General features: G+C 35.2%; 1 protein-coding gene across 1 annotated transcript in view; it reads left to right on the top strand.

The window, feature by feature from the left end:
• gucy1a2 (guanylate cyclase 1, soluble, alpha 2) overlaps positions 1-27,266 on the top strand; it is a 44,322-nt gene extending 17,056 nt beyond the window's left edge. The window contains exons 5-9 of the mRNA XM_052106704.1: positions 16,196-16,351; positions 16,923-17,252; positions 21,805-21,948; positions 25,715-25,869; positions 27,056-27,266. Of these exons, the coding sequence (XP_051962664.1) occupies positions 16,196-16,351; positions 16,923-17,252; positions 21,805-21,948; positions 25,715-25,869; positions 27,056-27,266 (996 nt within the window). The remainder of the gene's footprint in view (positions 1-16,195; positions 16,352-16,922; positions 17,253-21,804; positions 21,949-25,714; positions 25,870-27,055) is intronic.
• The last annotated feature ends 514 nt before the right edge of the window (positions 27,267-27,780 follow it).

Here is a 27,780-nt window from a genome sequence, read left to right as displayed (position 1 = left end):
GGTGGCTTTTCTGACAGGCAAAATTAAGAATTAAACAGGGGGAAAGATAATGAAATTAAAAGTCAGGTGTCAGTTCCAACAACCTGCTGTAGGTCTCAGCACCTGTGGATTTTAGCAAGCAGATGGTGTGTATCAAATGTGGCACCCAGGGCTGGACTGGGAAGAGAAATCGGCATATTTACATAGCAACTGGCCCAAAGGTTGAGGGTGTTTGCTGTCCTTTTCTGCATTATCGTGGCACCATTTTGTGGTCCGTTCTGCATTACGCTGTGGCTCATTTTAGCGGCACGTTTCGTGGCTGACCCACCGGCCTGCTCGGTTCTCCCGATGGCCAGTCCGCCCCTGATTGGCCCCAAAGTGCGTCGGCCCAACGTGAAAATGCCCGGTATGCCAGATTACCAGTCCAGCCCTGGTGGCACCTATGAATGCCACGATAAGAGAATTAAACAAAGTGGTGGAGATACATCAGTGAATCAAATCTTTTTATTCTGTTCACCAAAAACTCAGATTCAGATTCTTTCACTGATTAGTTAATTTTCTGTAGGTTATAACTAAGGAGTCAGAGTTTGGCTGATTAGCTTCAGCAGTTAAAGCTGAAGTGTGCACCTTTTTCTGTGTTAAAATACTTGCTCGTATCCCAGCTTAATATGCAGAGACAACAATAAGTTAACCATATAAGTAGGCTAGCTTTCTGAAACGGAAAACACTTTGTCTCTGTGGCGCTATAAAAACGTATCTGTTTGTTTTGAGCGACCCGTCCATTCCAAAACGACAGCATGCACTCAACCATTGGCATGAGTTGGGTGCGGGACTACCTGTTTGTTTGATCAATGGAAGACGGGGGAGTATTCAGAAAGCTGTTTGAAAACAAAGGTTATTTTTGCAATTCTGTTGGTGGCACTTGTGGCGCAGAAATTTCAGCTTTAAAACCAAAATTGACTTCAGTTCTATCGTCAACGGCACAAAACTTAGAGACTGTCTCCTAGCAAGCTAGTTTATCTAGGACAGTCTTAGCGCATCATCGGTGCCTGAAATATCCCCCCACAAAAACCAAGCTAGCGTAGCTCGAAGCATTTGCATTTATGTACATGTGTAATGTATGTTTCAGGCCTCAGGCATTTGCTTGTGCTAAAGTCAGTCTTTAAAGTAAAAAAGGCATCATAGCAGTCACATGCTTTACAAACTCATTGAGGACTAAAACACCACTGACACTCGCTCTATATTTTGATCTGAAAAATGAAATTTTCTCTAGGAAATAGTGTTTAACCAGATTCTTTGGTCTAAAATGAATGACTGTACCCTACATATATTACAGGTTCAGTTCTCTTGGAGTAACTTGAAGTTAAATGTATGGATCAAGGACTCATTGATTACCCAGATAGCAAGGAGACATCGATTCAACGTCTATTTTTAGTTATAAAAGTTGGTATCGTTCGTCGTTCAATTTTCAATGTTAAATCAACATTCACTTTTTTTCGGTAGGCCTACATCAGAACATTGTTCGGTCAAAAATAAGACATATATCCAACGTCGAAATGAGGCTGATCCATCAACATGTACCTGCCACCGATTTGCTCGAAATCATAACGTTTGTTCTACGTTGAAACTATGTTGAGTTTTGCGCATGCGCACGTTTGAATCTACAAGGGGCCAACCGTATATATGTATATATACATATATATTTGAATTGAATAAATTTTTTGTGTGTTTAATTTTGGAGGGAAGGGGACTGTTCCCATAAGGTATAATACATTTACAGTATTTACTGTATATATTTTTCTCGAGTGTCTATGGTCATAATTATTAACATCCTAATGTTATGATCCATTCACATAAACCTGCACAACGCCATTAACTATATATATATATATATATACACACACACACACACACACACACACATACACACATACATGATATATACATATATATAGATATATATATATATATTCTATGTTATGTGAGCAACCAATTCCCTCAAAGTTAAACACAAAAACGTATTAATGCAGTGTTTCTGCTACTCCCCAGAAAAAAATGCTATTATATGCAAGTCATTTTAGTGTCAACATAATAAGCAATGTACATTATGCGTCAATATTTACCAATAATTGCTGCAATAATAGCTGCTGCTCTCTGCCCCGCTTAAAATCATTGGCAGCGCAATTTGTTTGGAACTATTGAGAGCTACACGAATCACGTGACGCGTAGCGGCGAGATCACTGTCGCAACCGTCTATGTTCGCAACTCTCATATTTAACGGCTCTGGGTTGCGTTTCCCGTACAACGGCGTAACTTACTGCTCCACTACCGTGAGTACGATGCACTGTTGAAGAAATCAACTTGCTAGTCACGACTGTTTCCGAAACCGTATTGTCGCAAATTGGTTGTTCAACCACGTTGGTTAATGATGTCACACATGTGGTGGAGTAAAACTACTTTTAATGAATCTGTTTGCGATCGAATTAATGCTAGATGTTTTGCTATAAATTACGGACATGTCATCTGAGGACTATCTCATATTTTTCTCAGTTATTTGCTTTATTTCCAGATTCAATCATAGGCTCGTTCTTACGCACTAGAGCACGTTCACACATCGCACTCTTCAAAAGCGGTGCTTTAAATCTATTGACAAACTAAAAGACATGAAGGACATTTGTATGTCTTCTAAATTAAAGATACTGATTGTACTGAATGTCATCTTGCTTATTTGGCTCAAGATAATAATTTATTAAGCCCACATGTTATAATAACAAGAAACTCTGCTTCTAACCACAGGTCGAGAGCTGTCGTTCCAACCACACAACTCTGCGATGCTGTTTGCGAATGTTCGTTGGAACGATGGTTTCGGAAACACCGACTAGTTGAACTATGATGATAACGGCGGAACTTGCGACCATAGTTGGCTAACGATGCTTTTGGGAAACGCACCCCTGGTTCAGCGCTTAGTAGATGCCGCCAAGGCAAGTTCAAAACAAAGCGCGCGCGCTGTACTGTGATTGGCGGCTCGTTTGACCAGTTACGTTTTTATCCACTCATAAGTAAAAAGGAACGACTGATTTTGGAAATGTAGTAGAGTAAAAAGTAAGATATTTGACTTTGAAATGTAGTGGAGTTAAAGTAAAAGTCTCCCCAAATTTAAATACTTCAGTAAAGTACAGATACGCAAAAAAGCTACTTAAGTACAGTAACGAATTACATTTACTTCGTTACTGTCCACCACTGCTTTTCAGCTGCATTTTATTTATTTTTTTGCTGATTTATTTGCCTTTGCCATTCACACCATTGAATGGTAAAGGCTTTCTCATCAATGATCACAATTTTCCACCTTTGAAAGCTTTTATGTCCTACCAGAGGGGGGTTTGCAAATGCATGGATGAAGCATACATGGTGCAGATTAAAAAACAGATGTCAATGGAAATAAATGTTGCCAGTACACTTACTGATGCACATGAATTACTCCAGAAAAAAGTACTTATATTTTGTTAAAAATTTGCTTTATAGTTAAGTACTAAAATATTGATATGTTTCATATAAAAAGCAATCGTGTTGCTTTAGAAGACATTCATTTAACCGCTGGAGTCGTATGGATGACGTTTATGCTGACAGTTGAATTTAAGTCAACCACTCAGTATTATAGAAAAGAAAGATGCAATGAAAGAAAATGGTGACTGAGAATATCAGTCCCAAATGTACTTTTGTGCTCCAAAAAATTAAAATGTTGACTGTTCAGAACAACACGAGGGTGAAAAGTATTATCCAAAGAATTATGTATTTGTAAATGTATATTTTGTATAAATAAAACAATGAGTAACTGATTGTGTTGTGTGTTGAATAAAGAGTACATACTATATATGCTGTTTTATGCATTTTTAAGTATTTGGGATTTTAAAAACAAAAGTAGAAAATATATTAAATGTATAACATCGTTTCAACATCAGGTAAGCAAACTAATCAGATTGATTATAGATTGAAACTGTGTTGATTCTATGACGTTGTTTCACTCAACTGAAATTAACATTGTTTCAATGGCAGGTAATCAAACCAATTAGATCGATTTTATGTTCGTTTTCAATGGCGTGAACAACGTAGATTAAACGTGATTTCGATGAGCAAAAAGATGTGCAATCAATGTCGGAGATTGTTTCGATGCCATGAGAGACATCGATTCTACGTCGGTTTGCTATCTGGTTATAGTTCATGAATCAGCATTAAAGGGGTTTGAACCTAGAACCTTTCAGTAACAAAACCAGATCAATAAAATTAATAGTGGACTACATCACATTCCAATTGTACTGTATTGTATTATGCTTGGTGGCACATCTAGGTATCTGAATCATGATAATATGGATTAATTGATCCAGAATTATGTTTGATATGGAAATGTATGTGTGTGTTTGTGTGTGTATGTGTGTATATTGAAGCTAGAGGAAGCATATGTCTGTGTCTCTGGGCTGATTATATATTTATTGTAGCATTCTATAAATGGTTCCACTGCAGGGAAGCTTGAACGCCGGCCAGGATTGTTCCTGCAGTTTCCTCCTGCAGGAATCAACTGCGCTAGAACTCTGCTTGATCTAGTGTAGAGTTCTGCGGCTGCTGGTTTAGCAAGATGTTCAGTATTTACTCTGACTATGGTGTCATGATGTAATCATTTGTTCAGTCTTGGTGGTGTTATGGTTAATTAATGTGATGAGTATTTACACTATGATATTATTGTTTAGTAACACGTTCAGTATTTACTCTCAATGTGGTATTATTGTTTAGTAACACGTTCAGTATTTACTCTAAATGTGGTATTATTGTTTAGTAACTCATTCAGTATTTAGGCTACTCTAAATGTGGTATTGAGTAACACTTTCAGTATTTACTCTAAATGTGGTATTATTGTTTAGTTACTCATTCAGTATTTAGGCTACTCTAAATGTGGTATTGAGTAACACTTTCAGTATTTACTCTAAATGTGGTATTATTGTTTAGTAACTCATTCAGTATTTAGGCTACTCTAAATGTGGTATTGAGTAACACTTTCAGTATTTACTCTAAATGTGGTATTATTGTTTAGTTACTCATTCAGTATTTAGGCTACTCTAAATGTGGTATTGAGTAACACTTTCAGTATTTACTCTAAATGTGGTATTATTGTTTAGTAACTCATTCAGTGTTTACTATGAATGTGGTATTATTGTTTAGTTACTCATTCAGTATTTACTCTCAGTGTGGGTATTACTGTTGAATACACATTCGGTATTTACTCTAAATGTGGTATTATTCAGTATTTACTCAGAATGTGGTATTATTGTTGAGTAACTCATTCAGTATTTACTCTAAATGTGGTATTATTGTTTAGTAACTCATTCAGTATTTACTCTAAATGTGGTATTATTCAGTATTTACTCTGAATGTGGTATTATTGTTGAGTAACTCATTCAGTATTTACTCTAAATGTGGTATTATTCAGTATTTACTCTGAATGTGGTATTATTGTTGAGTAACTCATTCAGTATTTACTCTAAATGTGGTATTATTGTTAGTAACTCATTCAGTATTTACTCTGAATGTGGTATTATTGTTGAGTAACTCATTCAGTATTTACTCTAAATGTGGTATTATTCAGTATTTACTCTGAATGTGGTATTATTGTTGAGTAACTCATTCAGTATTTACTCTAAATGTGGTATTATTCAGTATTTACTCTGAATGTGGTATTATTGTTGAGTAACTCATTCAGTATTTACTCTAAATGTGGTATTATTCAGTATTTACTCTGAATGTGGTATTATTGTTGAGTAACTCATTCAGTATTTACTCTAAATGTGGTATTATTCAGTATTTACTCTGAATGTGGTATTATTGTTGAGTAACTCATTCAGTATTTACTCTAAATGTGGTATTATTCAGTATTTACTCTGAATGTGGTATTATTGTTGAGTAACTCATTCAGTATTTACTCTAAATGTGGTATTATTCAGTATTTACTCTGAATGTGGTATTATTGTTGAGTAACACGTTCAGTATTTACTCTAAATGTGGTATTATTGTTTAGAACACGTTCAGTATTTACTCTAAATGTGGTATTATTGTTGAGTAACACGTTCAGTATTTACTCTAAATGTGGTATTATTGTTTAGTAACACGTTCAGTATTTACTCTAAATGTGGTATTATTGTTGAGTAACGCGTTCAGTATTTACTCTAAATGTGGTATTATTGTTGAGTAACTCATTCAGTATTTACTCTAAATTTGGTATTGTTGAGTAACACTTTCAGTATTTATTCTCAATGTGGTATTATTGTTGAGTAACACATTCAGTATTTAGGCTACTCTAAATGTGGTATTGAGTAACATGTTCAGTATTTCCTCTAAATGTGGTATTATTGTTTAGTTACTCATTCAGTATTTAGGCTACTCTAAATGTGGTATTGAGTAACATGTTCAGTATTTACTCTAAATGTGGTATTATTGTTGAGGAACACTTTCAGTATTTACTCTGAATGTGGTATTATTGTTGAGTAACTCATTCAGTATTTACTCTAAATGTGGTATTATTCAGTATTTACTCTGAATGTGGTATTATTGTTGAGTAACTCATTCAGTATTTACTCTAAATGTGGTATTATTCAGTATTTACTCTGAATGTGGTATTATTGTTGAGTAACTCATTCAGTATTTACTCTAAATGTGGTATTATTCAGTATTTACTCTGAATGTGGTATTATTGTTTAGTAACTCATTCAGTATTTACTCTAAATGTGGTATTATTCAGTATTTACTCTGAATGTGGTATTATTGTTGAGTAACTCATTCAGTATTTACTCTAAATGTGGTATTATTCAGTATTTACTCTGAATGTGGTATTATTGTTGAGTAACTCATTCAGTATTTACTCTAAATGTGGTATTATTCAGTATTTACTCTGAATGTGGTATTATTGTTGAGTAACTCATTCAGTATTTACTCTAAATGTGGTATTATTCAGTATTTACTCTGAATGTGGTATTATTGTTGAGTAACTCATTCAGTATTTACTCTAAATGTGGTATTATTCAGTATTTACTCTGAATGTGGTATTATTGTTGAGTAACACGTTCAGTATTTACTCTAAATGTGGTATTATTGTTTAGTAACACGTTCAGTATTTACTCTAAATGTGGTATTATTGTTGAGTAACACGTTCAGTATTTACTCTAAATGTGGTATTATTGTTTAGTAACACGTTCAGTATTTACTCTAAATGTGGTATTATTGTTGAGTAACGCGTTCAGTATTTACTCTAAATGTGGTATTATTGTTGAGTAACTCATTCAGTATTTACTCTAAATTTGGTATTGTTGAGTAACACTTTCAGTATTTATTCTCAATGTGGTATTATTGTTGAGTAACACATTCAGTATTTAGGCTACTCTAAATGTGGTATTGAGTATCATGTTCAGTATTTCCTCTAAATGTGGTATTATTGTTTAGTTACTCATTCAGTATTTAGGCTACTCTAAATGTGGTATTGAGTAACATGTTCAGTATTTACTCTAAATGTGGTATTATTGTTGAGGAACACTTTCAGTATTTACTCTCAATGTGGTATTATTGTTTAGTAACTCATTCAGTATTTAGGCTACTCTAAATGTGGTATTGAGTAACATGTTCAGTATTTACTCTAAATGTGGTATTATTGTTGAGTAACACGTTCAGTATTGACTCTAAATGTGGTATTATTGTTTAGTTACTCATTCAGTATTTAGGCTACTCTAAATGTGGTATTGAGTAACATGTTCAGTATTTACTCTAAATGTGGTATTATTGTTGAGTAACACTTTCAGTATTTACTCTCAATGTGTTATTATTGTTTAGTAACTCATTCAGTATTTAGGCTACTCTAAATGTGGTATTGAGTAACATGTTCAGTATTTACTCTCAATGTGGTATTATTGTTGAGTAACACTTTCAGTATTTACTCTCAATGTGGTATTATTGTTGAGTAACACGTTCAGTATTGACTCTAAATGTGGTATTATTCAGTATTTACTCTGAATGTGGTATTATTGTTGAGTAACTCATTCAGTATTTACTCTAAATGTGGTATTATTCAGTATTTACTCTGAATGTGGTATTATTGTTGAGTAACTCATTCAGTATTTACTCTAAATGTGGTATTATTCAGTATTTACTCTGAATGTGGTATTATTGTTGAGTAACACGTTCAGTATTTACTCTAAATGTGGTATTATTGTTTAGTAACACGTTCAGTATTTACTCTAAATGTGGTATTATTGTTGAGTAACACGTTCAGTATTTACTCTAAATGTGGTATTATTGTTGAGTAACACGTTCAGTATTTACTCTAAATGTGGTATTATTGTTGAGTAACTCATTCAGTATTTACTCTAAATTTGGTATTGTTGAGTAACACTTTCAGTATTTATTCTCAATGTGGTATTATTGTTGAGTAACACATTCAGTATTTAGGCTACTCTAAATGTGGTATTGAGTAACATGTTCAGTATTTCCTCTAAATGTGGTATTATTGTTTAGTTACTCATTCAGTATTTAGGCTACTCTAAATGTGGTATTGAGTAACATGTTCAGTATTTACTCTAAATGTGGTATTATTGTTGAGTAACACTTTCAGTATTTACTCTCAATGTGGTATTATTGTTTAGTAACTCATTCAGTATTTAGGCTACTCTAAATGTGGTATTGAGTAACATGTTCAGTATTTACTCTAAATGTGGTATTATTGTTGAGTAACACTTTCAGTATTTACTCTCAATGTGGTATTATTGTTTAGTAACTCATTCAGTATTTAGGCTACTCTAAATGTGGTATTGAGTAACATGTTCAGTATTTACTCTAAATGTGGTATTATTGTTGAGTAACACTTTCAGTATTTACTCTCAATGTGGTATTATTGTTGAGTAACACGTTCAATATTGACTCTAAATGTGGTATTATTGTTTAGTTACTCATTCAGTATTTAGGCTACTCTAAATGTGGTATTGAGTAACATGTTCAGTATTTACTCTAAATGTGGTATTATTGTTGAGTAACACTTTCAGTATTTACTCTCAATGTGTTATTATTGTTTAGTAACTCATTCAGTATTTAGGCTACTCTAAATGTGGTATTAGTATGTTGAGTAACACTTTCAGTATTTACTCTCAATGTGGTATTATTGTTGAGTAACACGTTCAGTATTGACTCTAAATGTGGTATTATTGTTTAGTTACTCATTCAGTATTTGACTCTAAATGTGGTATTGAGTAACATGTTCAGTATTACTCAATGTGGTATTGTTGAGTAACATTTCAGTATTTACTCTCAATGTGGTATTATTGTTGAGTAACACGTTCAGTATTGACTCTAAATGTGGTATTATTGTTTAGTTACTCATTCAGTATTTAGGCTACTCTAAATGTGGTATTGAGTAACATGTTCAGTATTTACTCTCAATGTGGTATTATTGTTGAGTAACACTTTCAGTATTTACTCTCAATGTGGTATTATTGTTGAGTAACACGTTCAGTATTGACTCTAAATGTGGTATTATTGTTTAGTTACTCATTCAGTATTTAGGCTACTCTAAATGTGGTATTGAGTAACATGTTCAGTATTTACTCTAAATGTGGTATTATTGTTGAGTAACACTTTCAGTATTTACTCTCAATGTGGTATTATTGTTGAGTAACACTTTCAGTATTTACTCTCAATGTGGTATTATTGTTGAGTAACACTTTCAGTATTTACTCTCAATGTGGTATTATTGTTGAGTAACACTTTCAGTATTTACTCTCAATGTGGTATTATTGTTGAGTAACACGTTCAGTATTTACTCTAAATGTGGTATTATTGTTTAGTTACTCATTCAGTATTTAGGCTACTCTAAATGTGGTATTGAGTAACATGTTCAGTATTTACTCTAAATGTGGTATTATTGTTGAGTAACACTTTCAGTATTTACACTCAATGTGGTATTATTGTTGAGTAACACGTTCAGTATTGACTCTAAATTTGGTATTATTGTTGAGTAACACTTTCAGTATTTACTCTCAATGTGGTATTATTGTTTAGTAACACTTTCAGTATTTACTCTAAATGTGGTATTATTGTTTAGTAACTCATTCAGTATTTACTCTAAATGTGGTTTTCATGTTCAGTGTTTACTCCGAATGTTGTATTATTTTTTAGTAACACATTCAGTATTTACTCTAAATGTGGTATTATTGTTGAGTAACATGTTCAGTATTTACTCTGAATGTGGTATTAGTGTTGAGTAACTCATTCAGTATTTACTATAAATGTGGTATTATTGTTTAGTAACTCATTCAATATTTACTCTAAATGTGGTGTTCATGTTCAGTGTTTACTCCGAATGTTGTATTATTTTTTAGTAACACATTCAGTATTTACTCTAAATGTGGTATTATTGTATAGTTACTCATTCAGTATTTATTCTAAATGTGGTATTGAGTAACATGTTCAGTGTTTACTCCAAATGTGGTATTATTGTATAGTTAGAGCTACTCATTCAGTATTTACTCTAAATGTGGTATTGAGTAACATGTTCAGTGTTTACTCCGAATGTTTTATTATTTTTTAGTAACACATTCAGTATTTACTCTAAATGTGGGTATTACTGTTGAATACACATTCAGTATTTACTCTAAATGTGGTTTTATTCAGTATTTACTCTGAATGTGGTATTAGTGTTGAGTAACTCATTCAGTATTTACTCTCAATGTGGGTATTACTGTTGAATACACATTCGGTATTTACTCTAAATGTGGTTTTATTCAGTATTTACTCTGAATGTGGTATTATTGTTTAGTAACACATTCAGTATTTACTCTAAATGTGGTTTTATTCAGTATTTACTCTGAATGTGGTATTAGTGTTGAGTAACTCATTCAGTATTTACTCTCAATGTGGGTATTACTGTTGAATACACATTCAGTATTTACTCTAAATGTGGTTTTATTCAGTATTTACTCTGAATGTGGTATTATTGTTGAGTAACTCATTCAGTATTTACTCTGAATGTGGTATTATTGTTGAGTAACTCATTCAGTATTTACTCTGAATGTGGTATTATTGTTGAGTAACACATTCAGTATTTACACTAAATGTGGTTTCATTCAGTATTTACTCTAAATGTGGTATTATTGTTTAGTTACTCATTTAGTATTTACTCTAAATGTGGTATTGAGTAACATGTTCAGTGTTTACTCTGAATGTTGTATTATTTTTTAGTAACACATTCAGTGTTTACTCCAAATGTTGTATTATTTTTTAGTAACACATTCAGTGTTTACTCCAAATGTTGTATTATTTTTTAGTAACACATTCAGTGTTTACTCCAAATGTTGTATTATTTTTTAGTAACACATTCAGTGTTTACTCCAAATGTTGTATTATTTTTTAGTAACACATTCAGTATTTACTCTAAATGTGGTATTGAGTAACACGTTCAGTATTTACTCTAAATGTGGTATTGAGTAACACATTCAGTATTTACTCTAAATGTGGTATTGAGTAACACGTTCAGTATTGACTCTAAATGTGGTATTATTGTTGAGTAACTCATTCAGTATTTACTCTCAATGTGGTATTATTGTTGAGTAACTCATTCAGTATTTACTCTAAATTTGGTATTATTGTTGAGTAACACTTTCAGTATTTACTCTCAATGTGGTATTATTGTTGAGTAACACATTCAGTATTTACACCAAATGTGGTTTCATTCAGTATTTACTCTAAATGTGGTATTATTGTTTAGTTACTCATTTAGTATTTACTCTAATTGTGGTATTGAGTAACATGTTCAGTGTTTACTCTGAATGTTGTATTATTTTTTAGTAACACATTCAGTGTTTACTCCAAATGTTGTATTATTTTTTAGTAACACATTCAGTATTTACTCTAAATGTGGTATTGAGTAACACGTTCAGTATTTACTCTAAATGTGGTATTATTGTTGAGTAACTCATTCAGTATTTACTCTAAATGTGGTATTTAGTTACTCATTTAGTATTTACTCTAAATGTGGTATTGAGTAACATGTTCAGTGTTTACTCCAAATGTTGTATTATATTTTAGTAACACATTCAGTATTTACTCTAAATGTGGTATTGAGTAACACGTTCAGTATTTACTCTAAATGTGGTATTGTTTAGTTACTCTTTCAGTATTTACTCTAAATGTGGTATTGAGTAACAAGTTCAGTATTTACTCTAAATGTGGTATTGTTTAGTTACTCATTCAGTATTTACTCTAAATGTGGTATTATTGTTTAGTTACTCATTCAGTATTTACTCTAAATGTGGTATTATTGTTTAGTAACTCATTCAGTATTTACTCTCACTGTGGTATTATTGTTGAATAACAAGTTCAGTATTTACTCTAAATGTGGTATTGTTTAGTTACTCATTCAGTATTTACTCTAAATGTGGTATTGTTTAGTTACTCATTCAGTATTTACTCTAAATGTGGTATTATTGTTTAGTTACTCATTCAGTATTTACTCTCAATGTGGGTATTACTGTTGAATACACATTCAGTATTTACTCTGAATGTGGTATTATTGTTGAGTAACTCATTCAGTATTTACTCTCAATGTGGGTATTACTGTTGAATACACATTCAGTATTTACTCTAATTTTGGTTTCATTCAGTATTTACTCTAATTGGGGTATTATTGTTGAGTAACATGTTCAGTGTTTACTCTGAATGTTGTATTATTTTTTAGTAACACTTTCATTATTTACTCTAAATGTGGTATTGAGTAACATGTTCAGTATTTACTCTCAATGTGGGTATTACTGTTGAATTCACATTCAGTATTTACTCTAAATGTGGTTTTATTCAGTATTTACTCTGAATGTGGTATTATTGTTTAGTTACTCATTCAGTATTTACTCTAAATGTGGTATTATTGTTTAGTAACTCATTCAGTATTTACTCTCAATGTGGGTATTACTGTTGAATACACATTCAGTATTTACTCTGAATGTGGTATTATTGTTGAGTAACTCATTCAGTATTTACTCTCAATGTGGGTATTACTGTTGAATACACATTCAGTATTTACTCTAATTTTGGTTTCATTCAGTATTTCCTCTAATTGGGGTATTATTGTTGAGTAACATGTTCAGTGTTTACTCTGAATGTTGTATTATTTTTTAGTAACACTTTCAGTATTTACTCTAAATGTGGTATTGAGTAACATGTTCAGTATTTACTCTCAATGTGGGTATTACTGTTGAATTCACATTCAGTATTTACTCTAAATGTGGTTTTATTCAGTATTTACTCTGAATGTGGTATTATTGTTTAGTTACTCATTCAGTATTTACTCTAAATGTGGTATTGAGTAACATGTTCAGTATTTACTCTAAATGTGGTTTTATTCAGTATTTACTCTAAATGTGGTATTATTGTTTAGTAACTCATTCAGTATTTACTCTCAATGTGGGTATTACTGTTGTATACACATTCAGTATTTACTCTAAATGTGGTTTTATTCAGTATTTACTCTGAATGTGGTATTATTGTTGAGTAACTCATTCAGTATTTACTCTCAATGTGGTATTATTGTTTAGTTACTCATTCAGTATTTACTCTAAATGTGGTATTGAGTAACATGTTCAGTATTTACTCTAAATGTGGTATTATTGTTGAGTAACACTTTCAGTATTTACTCTAAATGTGGTATTATTGTTGAGTAACACTTTCAGTATTTACTCTAAATGTGGTATTATTGTTGAGTAACACTTTCAGTATTTACTCTAAATGTGGTATTATTGTTGAGTAACACATTCAGTATTTACTCTAAATGTGGTATTATTGTTGAGTAACACTTTCAGTATTTACTCTAAATGTGGTATTATTGTTGAGTAACACTTTCAGTATTTACTCTAAATGTGGTATTATTGTTGAGTAACACATTCAGTATTTACTCTAAATGTGGTATTATTGTTGAGTAACACTTTCAGTATTTACTCTAAATGTGGTATTATTGTTGAGTAACACTTTCAGTATTTACTCTAAATGTGGTATTATTGTTGAGTAACACTTTCAGTATTTACTCTAAATGTGGTATTATTGTTGAGTAACAGTTTCAGTATTTACTCTAAATGTGGTATTATTGTTGAGTAACACATTCAGTATTTACTCTAAATGTGGTATTATTGTTGAGTAACACTTTCAGTATTTACTCTAAATGTGGTATTATTGTTGAGTAACACATTCAGTATTTACTCTAAATGTGGTATTATTGTTGAGTAACACTTTCAGTATTTACTCTAAATGTGGTATTATTGTTGAGTAACACTTTCAGTATTTACTCTAAATGTGGTATTATTGTTGAGTAACACTTTCAGTATTGACTCTAAATGTGGTATTATTGTTGAGTAATTCATTCAGTATTTACTCTAAATGTGGTATTATTCAGTATTTACTCTAAATGTGGTATTATTCAGTATTTACTCTAAATGTGGTATTATTGTTGAGTAACACATTCAGTATTTACTCTAAATGTGGTATTATTGTTGAGTAACACTTTCAGTATTTACTCTAAATGTGGTATTATTGTTGAGTAACACTTTCAGTATTTACTCTAAATGTGGTATTATTGTTGAGTAACACTTTCAGTATTTACTCTAAATGTGGTATTATTGTTGAGTAACACTTTCAGTATTTACTCTAAATGTGGTATTATTGTTTAGTAACACTTTCAGTATTAACTCTAAATGTGGTATTATTGTTGAGTAACATGTTCAGTATTTACACTAAATTTGGTATTATTGTTTAGTAACACTTTCAGTATTAACTCTAAAGTTTTTGGTTGCGGTTTTATGGTATAGTGACATGTTTGGTGTGGTATTTAGTATTTAGCTGCTGTTCATTCTGATTGAGTGTTCTTTTAAAATCACTCAACATGAGTCAATTATAGAAGCATGTAAATTTGGAACTAGAAGTAGGACATTCCCTATATTTATGTTACACACACACACACACACACACACACACACACACAGAGAGAGAGAGTGCCCAATCTTGCAGCTCACTGCATTATTTAAGCAGAACTCCCTATTTCTGCATAATACATCTACACAGTCAGGACCAAGGAGAAGATGCACACACACTTTTGTAAACGGATACACTTCATATCTTCTTTTTAATGAGCTTTTCATTCAAACATGAAATTCACTTTTGCATTCAACAAAACACGTTAACACACATAATTTCAGGCAGATGGTGTGTGAATTTGAGATCTCCGTCCCGTTATGTAATTGGCCGTGTCATTGTACACTTACACACTTGTGCTCAGATTCGACCCTGCGTGTGTATCAGGACAGAGCGATGAGGTGTGCTAAGGCAAGCATCACTATTACTATTGTACACACTTGCAGTTTGTGAATTAAACAAACCCCTAATCACAAGTATTAAACTGTACAGGCATGAGTGATACCTCAAAATGTGCCGTTTGTACTTTTCTAAGAGATTGGATTTACAATTTTCAACTGGCAGACTATAAAACAGGCGGAAAATCACATTTTCTTAATTTGACTTGGGGACTTATGCATTATCTAGAGACAAGACTATCATTGTAATTAGAGACTTGAAGATGGGCTCTAACCCCTTACCTAAAGTATAAACAATAGTATGAGTATGCTTGAAAAATTAACCAGAATAGTCCAATGATGAGAGATGAGAGAGAGATCATAGCTACATAACCTATGTAGCATATTTAAAGATTATAGACATATTTCCATAAAACATGCAGAATTCCATAGCAACCAAATCCTAATAAAATAACTCTGCCTGTCTCTAACTCTCTCTCTCTCTCTCTCTCCTTATGCAGTTTGAGAAATCTAGTGTTTCAGATCTGAAATAAAGGGCACTAAAATCCACCATGCTTTGTTGTTTTCCTTTACAACCATGTAAACATATTCATATGAGTGTGTTCTCAGTGATAAACACTTTGGGTTTATTGCATTCATTATTTTGATTATTGCAATATTATGAATTCCCTACAAATAAATTGCATTTGTAATATGAGATGCAATTTTTCTTTCTATTTCATCACATTAAATGAACGTTACTTTCCGTGTGTGTGTGTGTGTGTGTGTGTGTGTGTGTGTGTGTGTGTGTGTGTGTGTGTGTGTGTGTGTGTGTGTGTGTGTGTGCTCTCTATCTCTCTCAGGTGATGGAACTCAAAGGTCAGATGCTTCACTTACCTGAATCCAACTCCATCATGTTCCTGGGCTCTCCGCGTGTTGATAGGCTAGAGGAGCTCATGGGGCGGGGCTTACATCTGTCGGACATCCCCATGCATGATGCTACGCGTGATGTCATCCTGGTGGGTGTGTCAGGCGGCATCATTAAGTTTCATTCGACATTTGAATCCACAAAATAGTTCTGTTACGTCTAGAATTCTCTGTGCAGTTCTTTTGAAATTCTAAAATCTCTCAAATCTGATTGGATGAGCCATATTGAAATCTGTTGTAAAATAGCTGATATACACACACACACACACACACTTTTGACTGGGGTTCAGTACAAGTTAAGCTCAATCGACATCATTTGTGACAATGTTTACAAAAAAATGTAAAAACAAAAAATGCAAAAATTTGTTTTTTTTACATTTTACATTACCCCCATACCACCCCCCCACACACAATTATTATAGTTCATTATTAATAAATGTAACTATTCATCCAATTTTGGTGTCCTTGTTATTTTGCTGTTGTCAGCAAGTTATAAAGACAATACTCATGGCCTTGCCTTACTGTGGTTTTACTGTTAAGGAGGTTAAGCTGTGTTTTGGTGTCTTTAAGCCGCCTTTATTCTAAAACTCCTATGAGTGTAGAACATACTAAAAGACTTCCAAAAAGGGTGATTACATAATGCTTGTCTAATCACTTCTGTAGGTTGGGGAACAGGCGAAAGCCCAGGATGGACTGAAGAAACGCATGGATAAACTCAAAGCCACTCTGGAGAAGACCCATCAAGCTTTAGAAGAGGAGAAAAGGAGAACCGTGGATCTGCTATATTCCATATTCCCTGGCGACGTGGCTCAGAGACTGTGGCAGGGACTTCCTGTTCAAGCCAAGAAGTTTGATGATGTCACTATGCTGTTCTCCGATATCGTGGGTTTCACGGCGGTTTGTGCGCAGTGTACGCCAATGCAGGTCATCAGCATGCTGAACGAACTCTACACACGCTTTGACTACCAGTGCGGAATACTGGACGTCTATAAGGTACACACGCATAATGTTAAAGTGATCATATTCTACTCATTTGTTGCTTTTTTTTTTGCAAACTTGGATGGTTTCTTGCTCTGTAATTTAGTTTGTCATGGCCCTTTTACACCCTCTCCGTGACAGTTAAACGGGCTGTTTCGGGTACTGTACCTTTAAGAATTATTAAGAATAATTATATGGTAATAGCTTCTATTATGATTGGATAACATCTCTGTGCTGTTCATCAGGGCAGTTTAAGTTGCAGGATACTGATTATTTGTTGATATGTTGGCTGAAAGTGGGCGGTCATATGTTAATGAGCTTGTGGTTGTCAGAATCAGAATGAGCGTTACTGCCAAGTGTTCTCACGTACACCAGAAATAATATTTTTGGGTGATTGGAGAAACAAGTGCACACAGAACATTATAGTGAGACACAGAATATAAAACAAAGTAAGAGTGTAAATAGACAAACAAATAATAGGACATACAACAGAATGGCGTATGTACATGTGCAAGTGTTAATGTATGTCCAAGGTAGGGGTATGTATAGTTATATGTGAATTTACATATGCGAATGAGGTATTTATTTACATTAGTGCACTATGGGGAGTCCTGAGGAAGTTTAATTGTTCATGAGGAAAATGGCCTGAGGGTAAAAACGGTTCTTGTGCCTGGATGTCCTGGATGTGCTCTGTAGCGCCGGCCAGAGGGCAACAGTTCTTAGAGGGAGTGGGCAGGATGTGTGTGGTCCAGAGTGATTCTTCCTGCACGTTTCCTCACTCTGGAGACATACAGGTCTTAGAGGATGGCAGGGGGGTACTAAAAATCCTCTCAGCAGTCCTGACTGTCCATTGTAGTTTCCTTCTGTCTGATTTGGTGGCTGAACTAAACCAGACAGTTATAGATGTACACATGATAGATTCAATGATGGCCAAGTAGAACTGTGTCAGCAGCTCTTATGGCAGGTTGAACTTCCTCAGCTGGATAAGGAAGTTGTGATGTCATAATCATCATGATGATTTCACACGTAACCCTGAGCTGTGGCTCAGTTGGTAGAGTGGGTCGGCCACTAATCGCAGGGTTGGTGGTTTGATTCCCGGCCCACATGACTCCACATGCCGAAGTGTCCTTGGGCAAGAGACTGAACCCCAAGTTGCTCCCAATGGCTGGCTAGTGCCTTGCATAGCAGCTCTGCCGTCATTGGTGTGTGAATTGGTGCATGAGATAAAAGAGATTTGAATACCGCTAAGGTTAAAAAGGCGCTATATATGTCCAGACCATTTATACAGTGCTGCTAATATAAGAGCCAGTTACCAGAGTAACTAAGAAATTATCTACATTAAATACTGGCCCACATTTCCACAAATTTAAGAACCAAACTGACAACATTAAACCATAACCAGCCTACAAATGCACTGCACATAGAGGTCTTTGCCTACGATGAGGCTGGAGCAGTTGTGCAAGTGCAATGCAGATGAATAAGAAACAAGTGAATAAAATTGCAATTTTTAAAAGTTTTTAATCACAATAACTAAATCTAAAGAATAAAGAGCACTTACTCATGCTGTGCATCCCAAGGTACCTCTGAAAAATGCATGCATTAAAAAAATATGAATAAACTTAAGCCAGTTTCTCTCTGTCGCATCAGAAGTGATCGTGGAAGCATTTAGGTGTGAAATGCCTCGAACACAACCATGAATTCGCAGCCATTCCCCCTCCTTTGAAATGTAAAAATTCTAAGTAGTTTGGAGAATTGTACAGGGTTTCGGGAGGGAAACAGCTGAAAATACACCTCTCTGCATTTGCAGGTTGTGTACATGACAGGCTGTTGAAGAGGCGGGGTTAAAACTGACTTAAACATTTGACTATTGGCTGCAATCTCTCAGTAGTCAGTCATTAAACCATGCATGAATACAATAAGACCAGTAACGCATTAAGAAAATAAATGGGGTCAATTTAGATTTTATGCTGACTTTAAATACTCCACTTTATTAAAGAGCTACAAACAGTGCGGTAAAGAAAGACTTCAGTGTTTAAAAGCTTTTAGCTTTACAAGCTGATCTATTAGACAGTGACAATACATGCACACACACACACACACACACACACACAATGTGGACCAATACAAGTTCACACACTGTGTGTCGATAAATTGACATTATGAAACACCATTCTTTCATTACTGCAAACAAACGTGTGTGTGAGCTAGACACACACATACACACACACACACACACACACACACACACACTCTTTGTCTTTTCTGCTCCTGTATGTAAATGCCTTGTTGTTGTGGTACAGCGTTGGCATCAGTTCGTCTCCAGAGAGAAATATTCATATTCATGCGTCCCTCACCTGCTTTGTGTTAAGTGTTATTCAGTGTTATATCTGAGAGCAGCCGCCACCGAGCGTCAAGAGGCAAAATCGAAGTGTGTTTGTGTCGCTTTGAAATAATAGGACGTGTGGGGGTGTGCCTGGGTGAATCTCATGGAGAAATGTCCGGGTCATACTTCACCCTAAATCAAAAGGACAATTTCAATATTTTGGCATTGTGACATTATTTTAATGACAATTAAACACATTTCCCCCACTAATTCTCATTATGTAAACAACAACAACACATTCTTGTTATACATTAATGAGATTCATCCTTTTTTATGACTGCTGTGTGCATTTCCATTTCCCTTTTTGATTTGTAACGAGTAGCACCTAATAAACAAGCAAAAAAAAATAAAAAATAGTTTTCCTAAAAATGGATGTCCTCATATGTGGACAGCGGGACCAAGTTGTGATATTTTAAATGATACCAGGCTATAGAAAGTCAGATTTTTCTTATCAAATAAGATGTTTCAGGAGTGTTGGTTATTCATGTTTTTGATATGTTACACACATTACATCATTAATTATCATAATTAATTCAGATTCAAAGTAATGTCCAGCATCATCCAATCACTGCCAATCATGTTCATATAAAATGATACATTATAAATGTTGAATCTATGTATTATCTGATTATCATCGTCCTGTGTCTGTCAAACATGTTGAGTGATCCAAACATCATCTGCAGCCTCAAACTGAACTTATGATCAGATTTTAGGAGTGAACGCACTTAACTGCATAGAGAGCTATAGGATGCTCCCTTGCTCCCTATTTAGTGAATGACTTAACCTCCAGTGTGCTGTCTGTCTGCACTGGTCTCAGAACAGTTATAGGAGAGCTATAGGATGCTCCCTTGCTCCCTATTTAGTGCATGACTTAACCTCCAGTGTGCTGTCTGTCCGCACTGGTCTCAGAACAGTTATAGGAGAGCTATAGGATGCTCCCTTGCTCCCTATTTAGTGAATGACTTAACCTCCAGTGTGCTGTCTGTCCGCACTGGTCTCAGAACAGTTATAGGAGAGCTATAGGATGCTCCCTATTTAGTGCATGACTTAACCTCCAGTGTGCTGTCTGTCGGCACTGATCTCAGAACAGTTTAAAATGCACCTTATTTTCATCCTAACTCCATATAAAGCCTCTGAAAGCAACATTTCTCAGCTTTTGGATGAACTCATTGTGATAATGTACAGTAAATATAGGAATGCATGTACTAATGTTTATGAATGTATTGTACAGTGATAAGAAAATAAGATATAACAAAATTGATATTAAAATGAAGTGAAATGACCCACAGATGTGTTAATGTTGAAAGTTATAACTAGAAGAAATAATTAACCTGTTTTTTCACCTTTTGAGTGAATACTGTCCCAAAATCCACGTATGTGGACATCATGTTTATCAGCACGCTGATGCATGAAAATTGAATGCATTTTTTAAAGCGGCATATCAAATGAAACTAGAGACGCTGCTCTTTACATCTAAACAGGTTTCAATGAACAAACGTATAGGGATTTCTTAACAGAGGCACTTTTGTTGGCTTTGCACCCATAGAAGCACTTCACGTGACTCGTGCAGCAGAAGTTTAACCCTTAAATTACAATCTAGAGTCTTGTGAACAGTATTCAATCAGTTTTAATACGTTTAAATTATGCGTTGCGTACAGCAAAGCCAAAATTCAACATCCACACATGTTGACGTGGGGTCGCACAAGGTTAAAATACCGTCATTAGATATACAAAAGCACTTAAATTATTTTTAAATTATTAAAAATGGCATATTATTTTAACTGTAAAGTTGTTAAATCTTTGTTTTTATTTGTTTATTGTTATGTCGTCATGGCAACAAAGTTACACAGATGCGGTTAGTAAGTGATTTTATCACACTAATATCATGTTAACACGTGTATTGTTTACATCTTGTGGCTAAACTTTTGAAACGGTGAGTATTTTAAACATTTACAGACTGGCCCCCATTCACTTCCATTGTAAGAGCCTCACTGGAACCCAGATTTTTGCCCCTTTTGAAGGAAAGGAGGGATGACTTGATATTCATTTTTGTGGTTAACACTATGCCACAAAGGCTGTCGATTGAGCTTAACTTGTATTGAACCTAGAACATTCCTTTAATTAGATTCACATGTCTGTGTGTATATCAACCGTAAGAATTATCTTATTTTTATCTCTGAACAGATTGAAACTATAGGCGATGCTTACTGTGTGGCGGGTGGGCTCCACAGGAAGATTGACAGCCATGCCAAGCCAATCGCCCTCATGGCTCTTAAGATGATGGAGTTGTCAGAAGAAGTGTTGACGCCCGATGAAAAGCCAATCAAGGTGAGTCCGAGGATTTGTTCTACTCATAGCAATATGCAGTATGTGTACTGAGCACAGTGTACCATTTTCTGTATCCATCTAGTCCATCCATCGGAATCTAGTCACCGCTGAGATGGCCGAATACTCCAAATGCTTGGCGCTATTTGATTGTCGGATTGTTGTTTGCTATCGTTAAGATGGAGTCAATGAACAAATTGGTGTCTCTGAGAGGCACATGCGTTTTGTGTGTGTGTGTGTGTGTGTGTTAAGAGCATGTTATGTTGTTTGCATAGTGTAATGAGCGCAACAATGATTGTGTTTGTTTAAACAAGACAAGATTGGAATACGATGCTGCAAACCGAACTGGGCTTTAATGTCTGTCTGTGAGTCTAGTCGGTTTGTGTGATTGACAGCACCATCACCGTGACAACAAGACCATGAATAATATCAGGGTCGTCACTGCGGACAACCATGCATCATCATTATATGTGTATGTGTTTGTATTCATGGACTCCACGTGACATGGGAACATCAGAAATCCTTTGCCCTTTCGATGACGCTGCCGTTCACAGGCATCTTAAGGTTCAGTTCATGCAGTAGACCTATGCGTGCATATGTGTAATGTTCAGAAATGTTGTTATAAATTCCACATCCTAACTGAAATGTAACCACATATGAGACATCTTTAGAGTGCACTATATAGACAGTAACAAGTTGCGCTCCACACGTGAAGGGCACAAAAAACTAGTCGTCAAAGCATAAAAATACACACCCAAATATCTAAAAAAATGTGCTACTGTATCATTTGATTTAACTGTTACCTGGTTACTTTCGCATGATTTAGGTGCGAGAATACCCCGATGTTGTGTCGAATGGACATGACACGGTAAAAACAAAACACGGAGCAAACGTCAAACTTCACCGATATTGGTATCGGAATCGGGTCCGATACCACGCTCATGTACTCGTGCTTGTAAAACTGTAAAGGCTGCGATTCAATTAGATAAATATATGTTTGCATGTGCGTGTGGAGCCAGTGTTGTGCTGACATAAAGTGTTTGTACTTATTAAAGCCCCTTGACTCATACACGAAAAACACCATCATGATTATTGGGCACTCTGTTTGTAGCAGATGACATTGAGCAGAGCGCTATTTCACTTTGTAGTGCACAGCACATACAGACTACATATTCAATTAAATAACAGCCTTTTGCAGTTTAATTATCACACTGGGTCACGTAGTGACCTGCTTTTCCGAAAATGAGAAGCTACCGTCAAATACACACATAAACGTGAGGGCTTCAAAATAAAAGCTTCCGCCAAAATAAAAGCTCAATTTAAATGAAAAAAGTAATAATAATAATAATTAATTCATAGTAATTGTATAATATTCAAGCAATATCTCACAAATGAAATGCTCTGTTGTGCAGCACTTTAATTGACAAAAATAACCCCAATGTTGTATTTTGGATTGTGCTGTGAGGTTCTGAATAAAAGCACTTCATTTGATAAAAATAATATTGTATATTGTAAGTTGTAATGAATTAATTTGTTTGAACACAGCCATAGCCCGTTCATGCCATTCATGCCATTAAGAAAACACAGTTTCACATTGAATAAGACGCCACATGCACGTCATACATTATGTGGCAGTCAACTAATAATACCAACAGACATTTTAAAAACATGTCTTGCATGAAAGCCAGAACCAAGGAGGACTAATACCAAGAAAAAGCTCTCTAATAATATTTGCGATTTAGCTTGCAATTAGGGCTATCAATCTATTAAAATTTTTAATCGAATTAATTACATGGTGTCCCAATTAATTAATCGCATTTAATCGCATATACAAATATTTGTTGAGAAAGCCCCTCATATAAAAATAATTAAATATATAATGATTATACATATTTATATCAATATATAATTATACATAGTAATCTTTAAATATTTAAAAATGATATACATATATATATAAAATAAAAAATATTCAGATAATTAAAATGCATTTCATTCTTGTGACAGAAGAGTTCATCATTGATAAGATACAAAAAGCGTCTTTAGAATACAATGTATTGTTTACTTCCATATTATTGATCATAAGTCAATCATTGTCATACAGTTCACAGCAATCCATTTCACAAGTGAATTTGTCAGTCAGTTGGAGATTAATTATGAGGGCTTGTTTAAGGATCGTCAATGTACACCTGCATCAGATGTCTAAGATGACACATTAAATGTGTCAAGTTAAATATAGTTTAATACTCAATCTTAGAACACATCTTAAGATCCCTTTAGAGTGTTTTCAACGCCAGAACGTAACGCATGTTACTGAAGGTTTTTTTCACTGTATAAACTGTGTGTTGCTCATACAGCTGAAGTTTCACTTACTGCCCTCTGGAGTAAACAGGTGGTACTACAAGCTTGCGTTTCTCAGGAATCTTCCTTATTATGGTCCGGGGGCAGTGCGATTAATTGCATTCATTTTTTGTAAAATTAATCACACTGAATTAATGCGTTAATTCCACAGCCTTGTACTTGCAATACATTTTGTTATGTCAGGGTACACGGTTACTTTTCAAAACTTGATCCGCAGCCTAATTTACACTTCGAAAACTCCTGATGTTGCTACAATGCAAAAAGCACTTACCAATTTACTTGAAGTGAAAATCAGTCCTCATTTCCTGTTTAATTAATCAATCGTATGATCATGCAGAATATCTCAGGTTTTTAAATCTATAAGGGTCTTTTTCTCAACGGCGATACCAGCAGATGACAGCCGACTCGTCAGCAAGGTCTCGTGCTCTTCGCTTTCAAATTACTTTAAGGGGGTTAAAGGGAAAGGAGGCGGCGAGAACCGGACTAACAATATAAATAATATTTAATCAAATAAAAAGACACAGACAAACACATACAGGGCAGCTGCCCATAATTCTCTCTCTCTCTCGAACTGTCGTCACCGGCGCCTTTATCCCTCGCACGCCCCATCGGGTTGATTGGGGACCAGGCGTGCGTCGTCCCCACCCTCCTCTGCTCTGCAATTACATACATCACTTAAAGCGAATCATTGCGTCACTCAAGGCCAGCTAGAAGGCCTCGACTGGGACATATCCTTCAGACCACACCCACAAGAACAAATAAATCAACCTGATTGGCTGATGAATCTGACAATCTTGACTTTAGATGCCTATTCACTGCTCTGTTTAGGGAGTCTGTAGAAATTCTGAAGGCCTGACGGGGTGGAGTTCAGACTCATGCACTGGTTTGGCTAAGGAGAGCGGCTTCCTGCATGCGATTTGTGAAACAGTGGTCACACTTTGCTTGTAAGCATCGAGGAATACATTCTGATTGGATACATGTTTTTTTTGCTATTCGTTTGTAGATTAATTAGGAGTGGAAAGTGATTCAAAATACAAAGTTCAATGAGAATGAAAGGATGAAAAAAATATTTATTTATTAGGCATGTTACATCTGTTACAATCTGTTGATGTGGAATTAAAAAAAAAATATTTTGAAAGGCGAGTACCGAAAAGGTACTCGTATTCGTTCTCAAAATTGTATTGGGACATCTCTTATTCCCAAATATTGCTTCATTAAAATGACATTAATGGAACCATTGAGGAACTGGAATTGCTAAATTCCTTATGATTCCTGTCCCTACCGAGGTTACATTTCAATTGCAATGCTGCCTTAGAAAATAGCTGCATGTAGACAATAGATAGCAAGGCAGCTCACTAGGTTTTGGAAAAAAGCGATTGCTAATGTTACTCTCTCTTTCTCTCTGTAGTTGCGCATTGGTATCCACTCGGGTTCAGTGCTGGCTGGTGTCGTGGGTGTGAAGATGCCACGCTACTGTCTGTTTGGAAATAACGTCACGCTGGCCAGCAAGTTTGAATCGGGCAGTCATCCGCGCTGCATCAACGTCAGCCCAACCACATACCAGTGAGCACACACACACACACACACACACACACACACACACGTGTCAGTTTTTCTGATGTGTAACTCTGGCACAGTGGAGAGAGTCACACCTGTTTCTATGGCAACCTGCTTCAAGGACAATACTCTGCAGTCAAGTGCAGCTCTGAAGATCTGCTCATACAGATACATACGTGTGTGTGTGTGTGTGTGTGTGTGTGTGTGTGTGTGTGTGTGTGTGTGTGTGTGTGTGTGTGTGTGTGTGTGTGCAGGATTCAGAATGCACCAACGAGCACCTGCGTTTGCAGCATTCACCACATACTCGACATGAATAATCAAGCTCAGATATACAGAACGCCAACACGCTTGTCCACACATTCACACACCAATATATGCACATGCATGCACACACCTACACTAACACACGTCCTCAACGGTACTAGAGGTCTGCTACCTGACTCGAGCCCGACGGGACCTGAAAAAAGGATCGGGTTTCGAGATGAGTTCGGGTACATTTTCCCAAGCTTAACTAAGGGTTTGGTTTGTTATTAATGAAAAAATACATAATTATTATTATTATTATTATAAATGTTTTGATAATATATATTTAATATAACAAAGGCCAAATTTATTTAATATATAATATAATTTTTTAATGTTAACCTAACTTGTTTCGTGAACGCGCACTCACTCACAGACACCCGAGATAGGGGCTGTTCGCAACTAATGTGTTTTAGCATGCATCTGGCCACCATGGACCGAAGCCTGGCCACCCCATTGGCCATCCCAATAGCAATTGCTGTTTTGGTCATTTTTTGGCACAATTTAGTTTTTTAGAGGTGAAATCATCTCTGTACAAACTTAACAAGTGTGCACAAGGTCACCAAACCTCATTGTATCCACTCAACCCCCCCCCCACCCACACACACACACACACATCCTAATAAAGTGTTAAAACTGAATGTTTACTATTAAAATAATGTTACAAATATTGACTACTATGATTTTCATAAAATACAAATTTGACATACTGGTCAGGTCGCACGTTCTCCAGTATGGGTCCTGTTTGGGCTTCAACTTAATGTTGGTGCAGACAGCTAAACAGTTCACAAACATACACACACACACACACTTGCTGTGTACTTTATGTCATAGTAAATCAATTATGAGTGAATTTGTTGAACCTTCTTTCATTATTTTTGTTTTTCAGACTCTTGCGTGACGATCGCTCGTTCTCCTTCGTCCCTCGCTCCAGGCAGGAGCTTCCCGACAACTTCCCCAAAGAGATCCTGGGAATCTGCTATTTTCTGGAGGCGGGCAAATCCCAGAACCACGCCTCCCTCACCAGCACTCGCTCCGTCCCCGTACGCAAAGTGTCCTATAACATTGGGACCATGTTTTTACGGGAGACTAGCCTCTGAGATGGCCCCGTCCATTTGCTATGACATCACATAGACTAGTGTTGCCTATGGCAACTGGAAGCCCCGCCTCTCGATCCGGAGCTTTGGCCCCAGAGGTGATAGACGAACGCAGGGGACAGAGAGGACATTCCTGCCCCGCCCTCTTTATGGAGCCATGGACAATTGTGTTCTAAAAAGACATTAAAAACATAAATATATATATATATATATATATTTCAAATAAAGCCTTCTGCTCAATAACATCGCTAGCAACGACAAACACAACATATAATAGTACTCTAGTGAACACATACAGTACAAATACTATGGACAAATTAATGTAAACACACACATTGCTTGCAGCATTGCAGGATGTAGAATTCACATGCATAACTTGGTGCCTTTACTCTCCAAATACACACACATTACTCCTAAACTCATTTATTTCCACTAACTACACAATTTTACATCCTTTATTTGTGTTTATGTGTGTGTCCAACTATTAATCATGCTTAGATCCAGAGTATATGTGTGA

This window comes from Xyrauchen texanus, chromosome 36, assembly GCF_025860055.1.
Source record: "Xyrauchen texanus isolate HMW12.3.18 chromosome 36, RBS_HiC_50CHRs, whole genome shotgun sequence".
NCBI classification, from domain to species: domain Eukaryota; kingdom Metazoa; phylum Chordata; class Actinopteri; order Cypriniformes; family Catostomidae; genus Xyrauchen; species Xyrauchen texanus.
The sequence above is the reverse complement of the archived record's forward strand: the minus strand, read 5'-3'. Positions and strand labels throughout refer to the sequence as shown.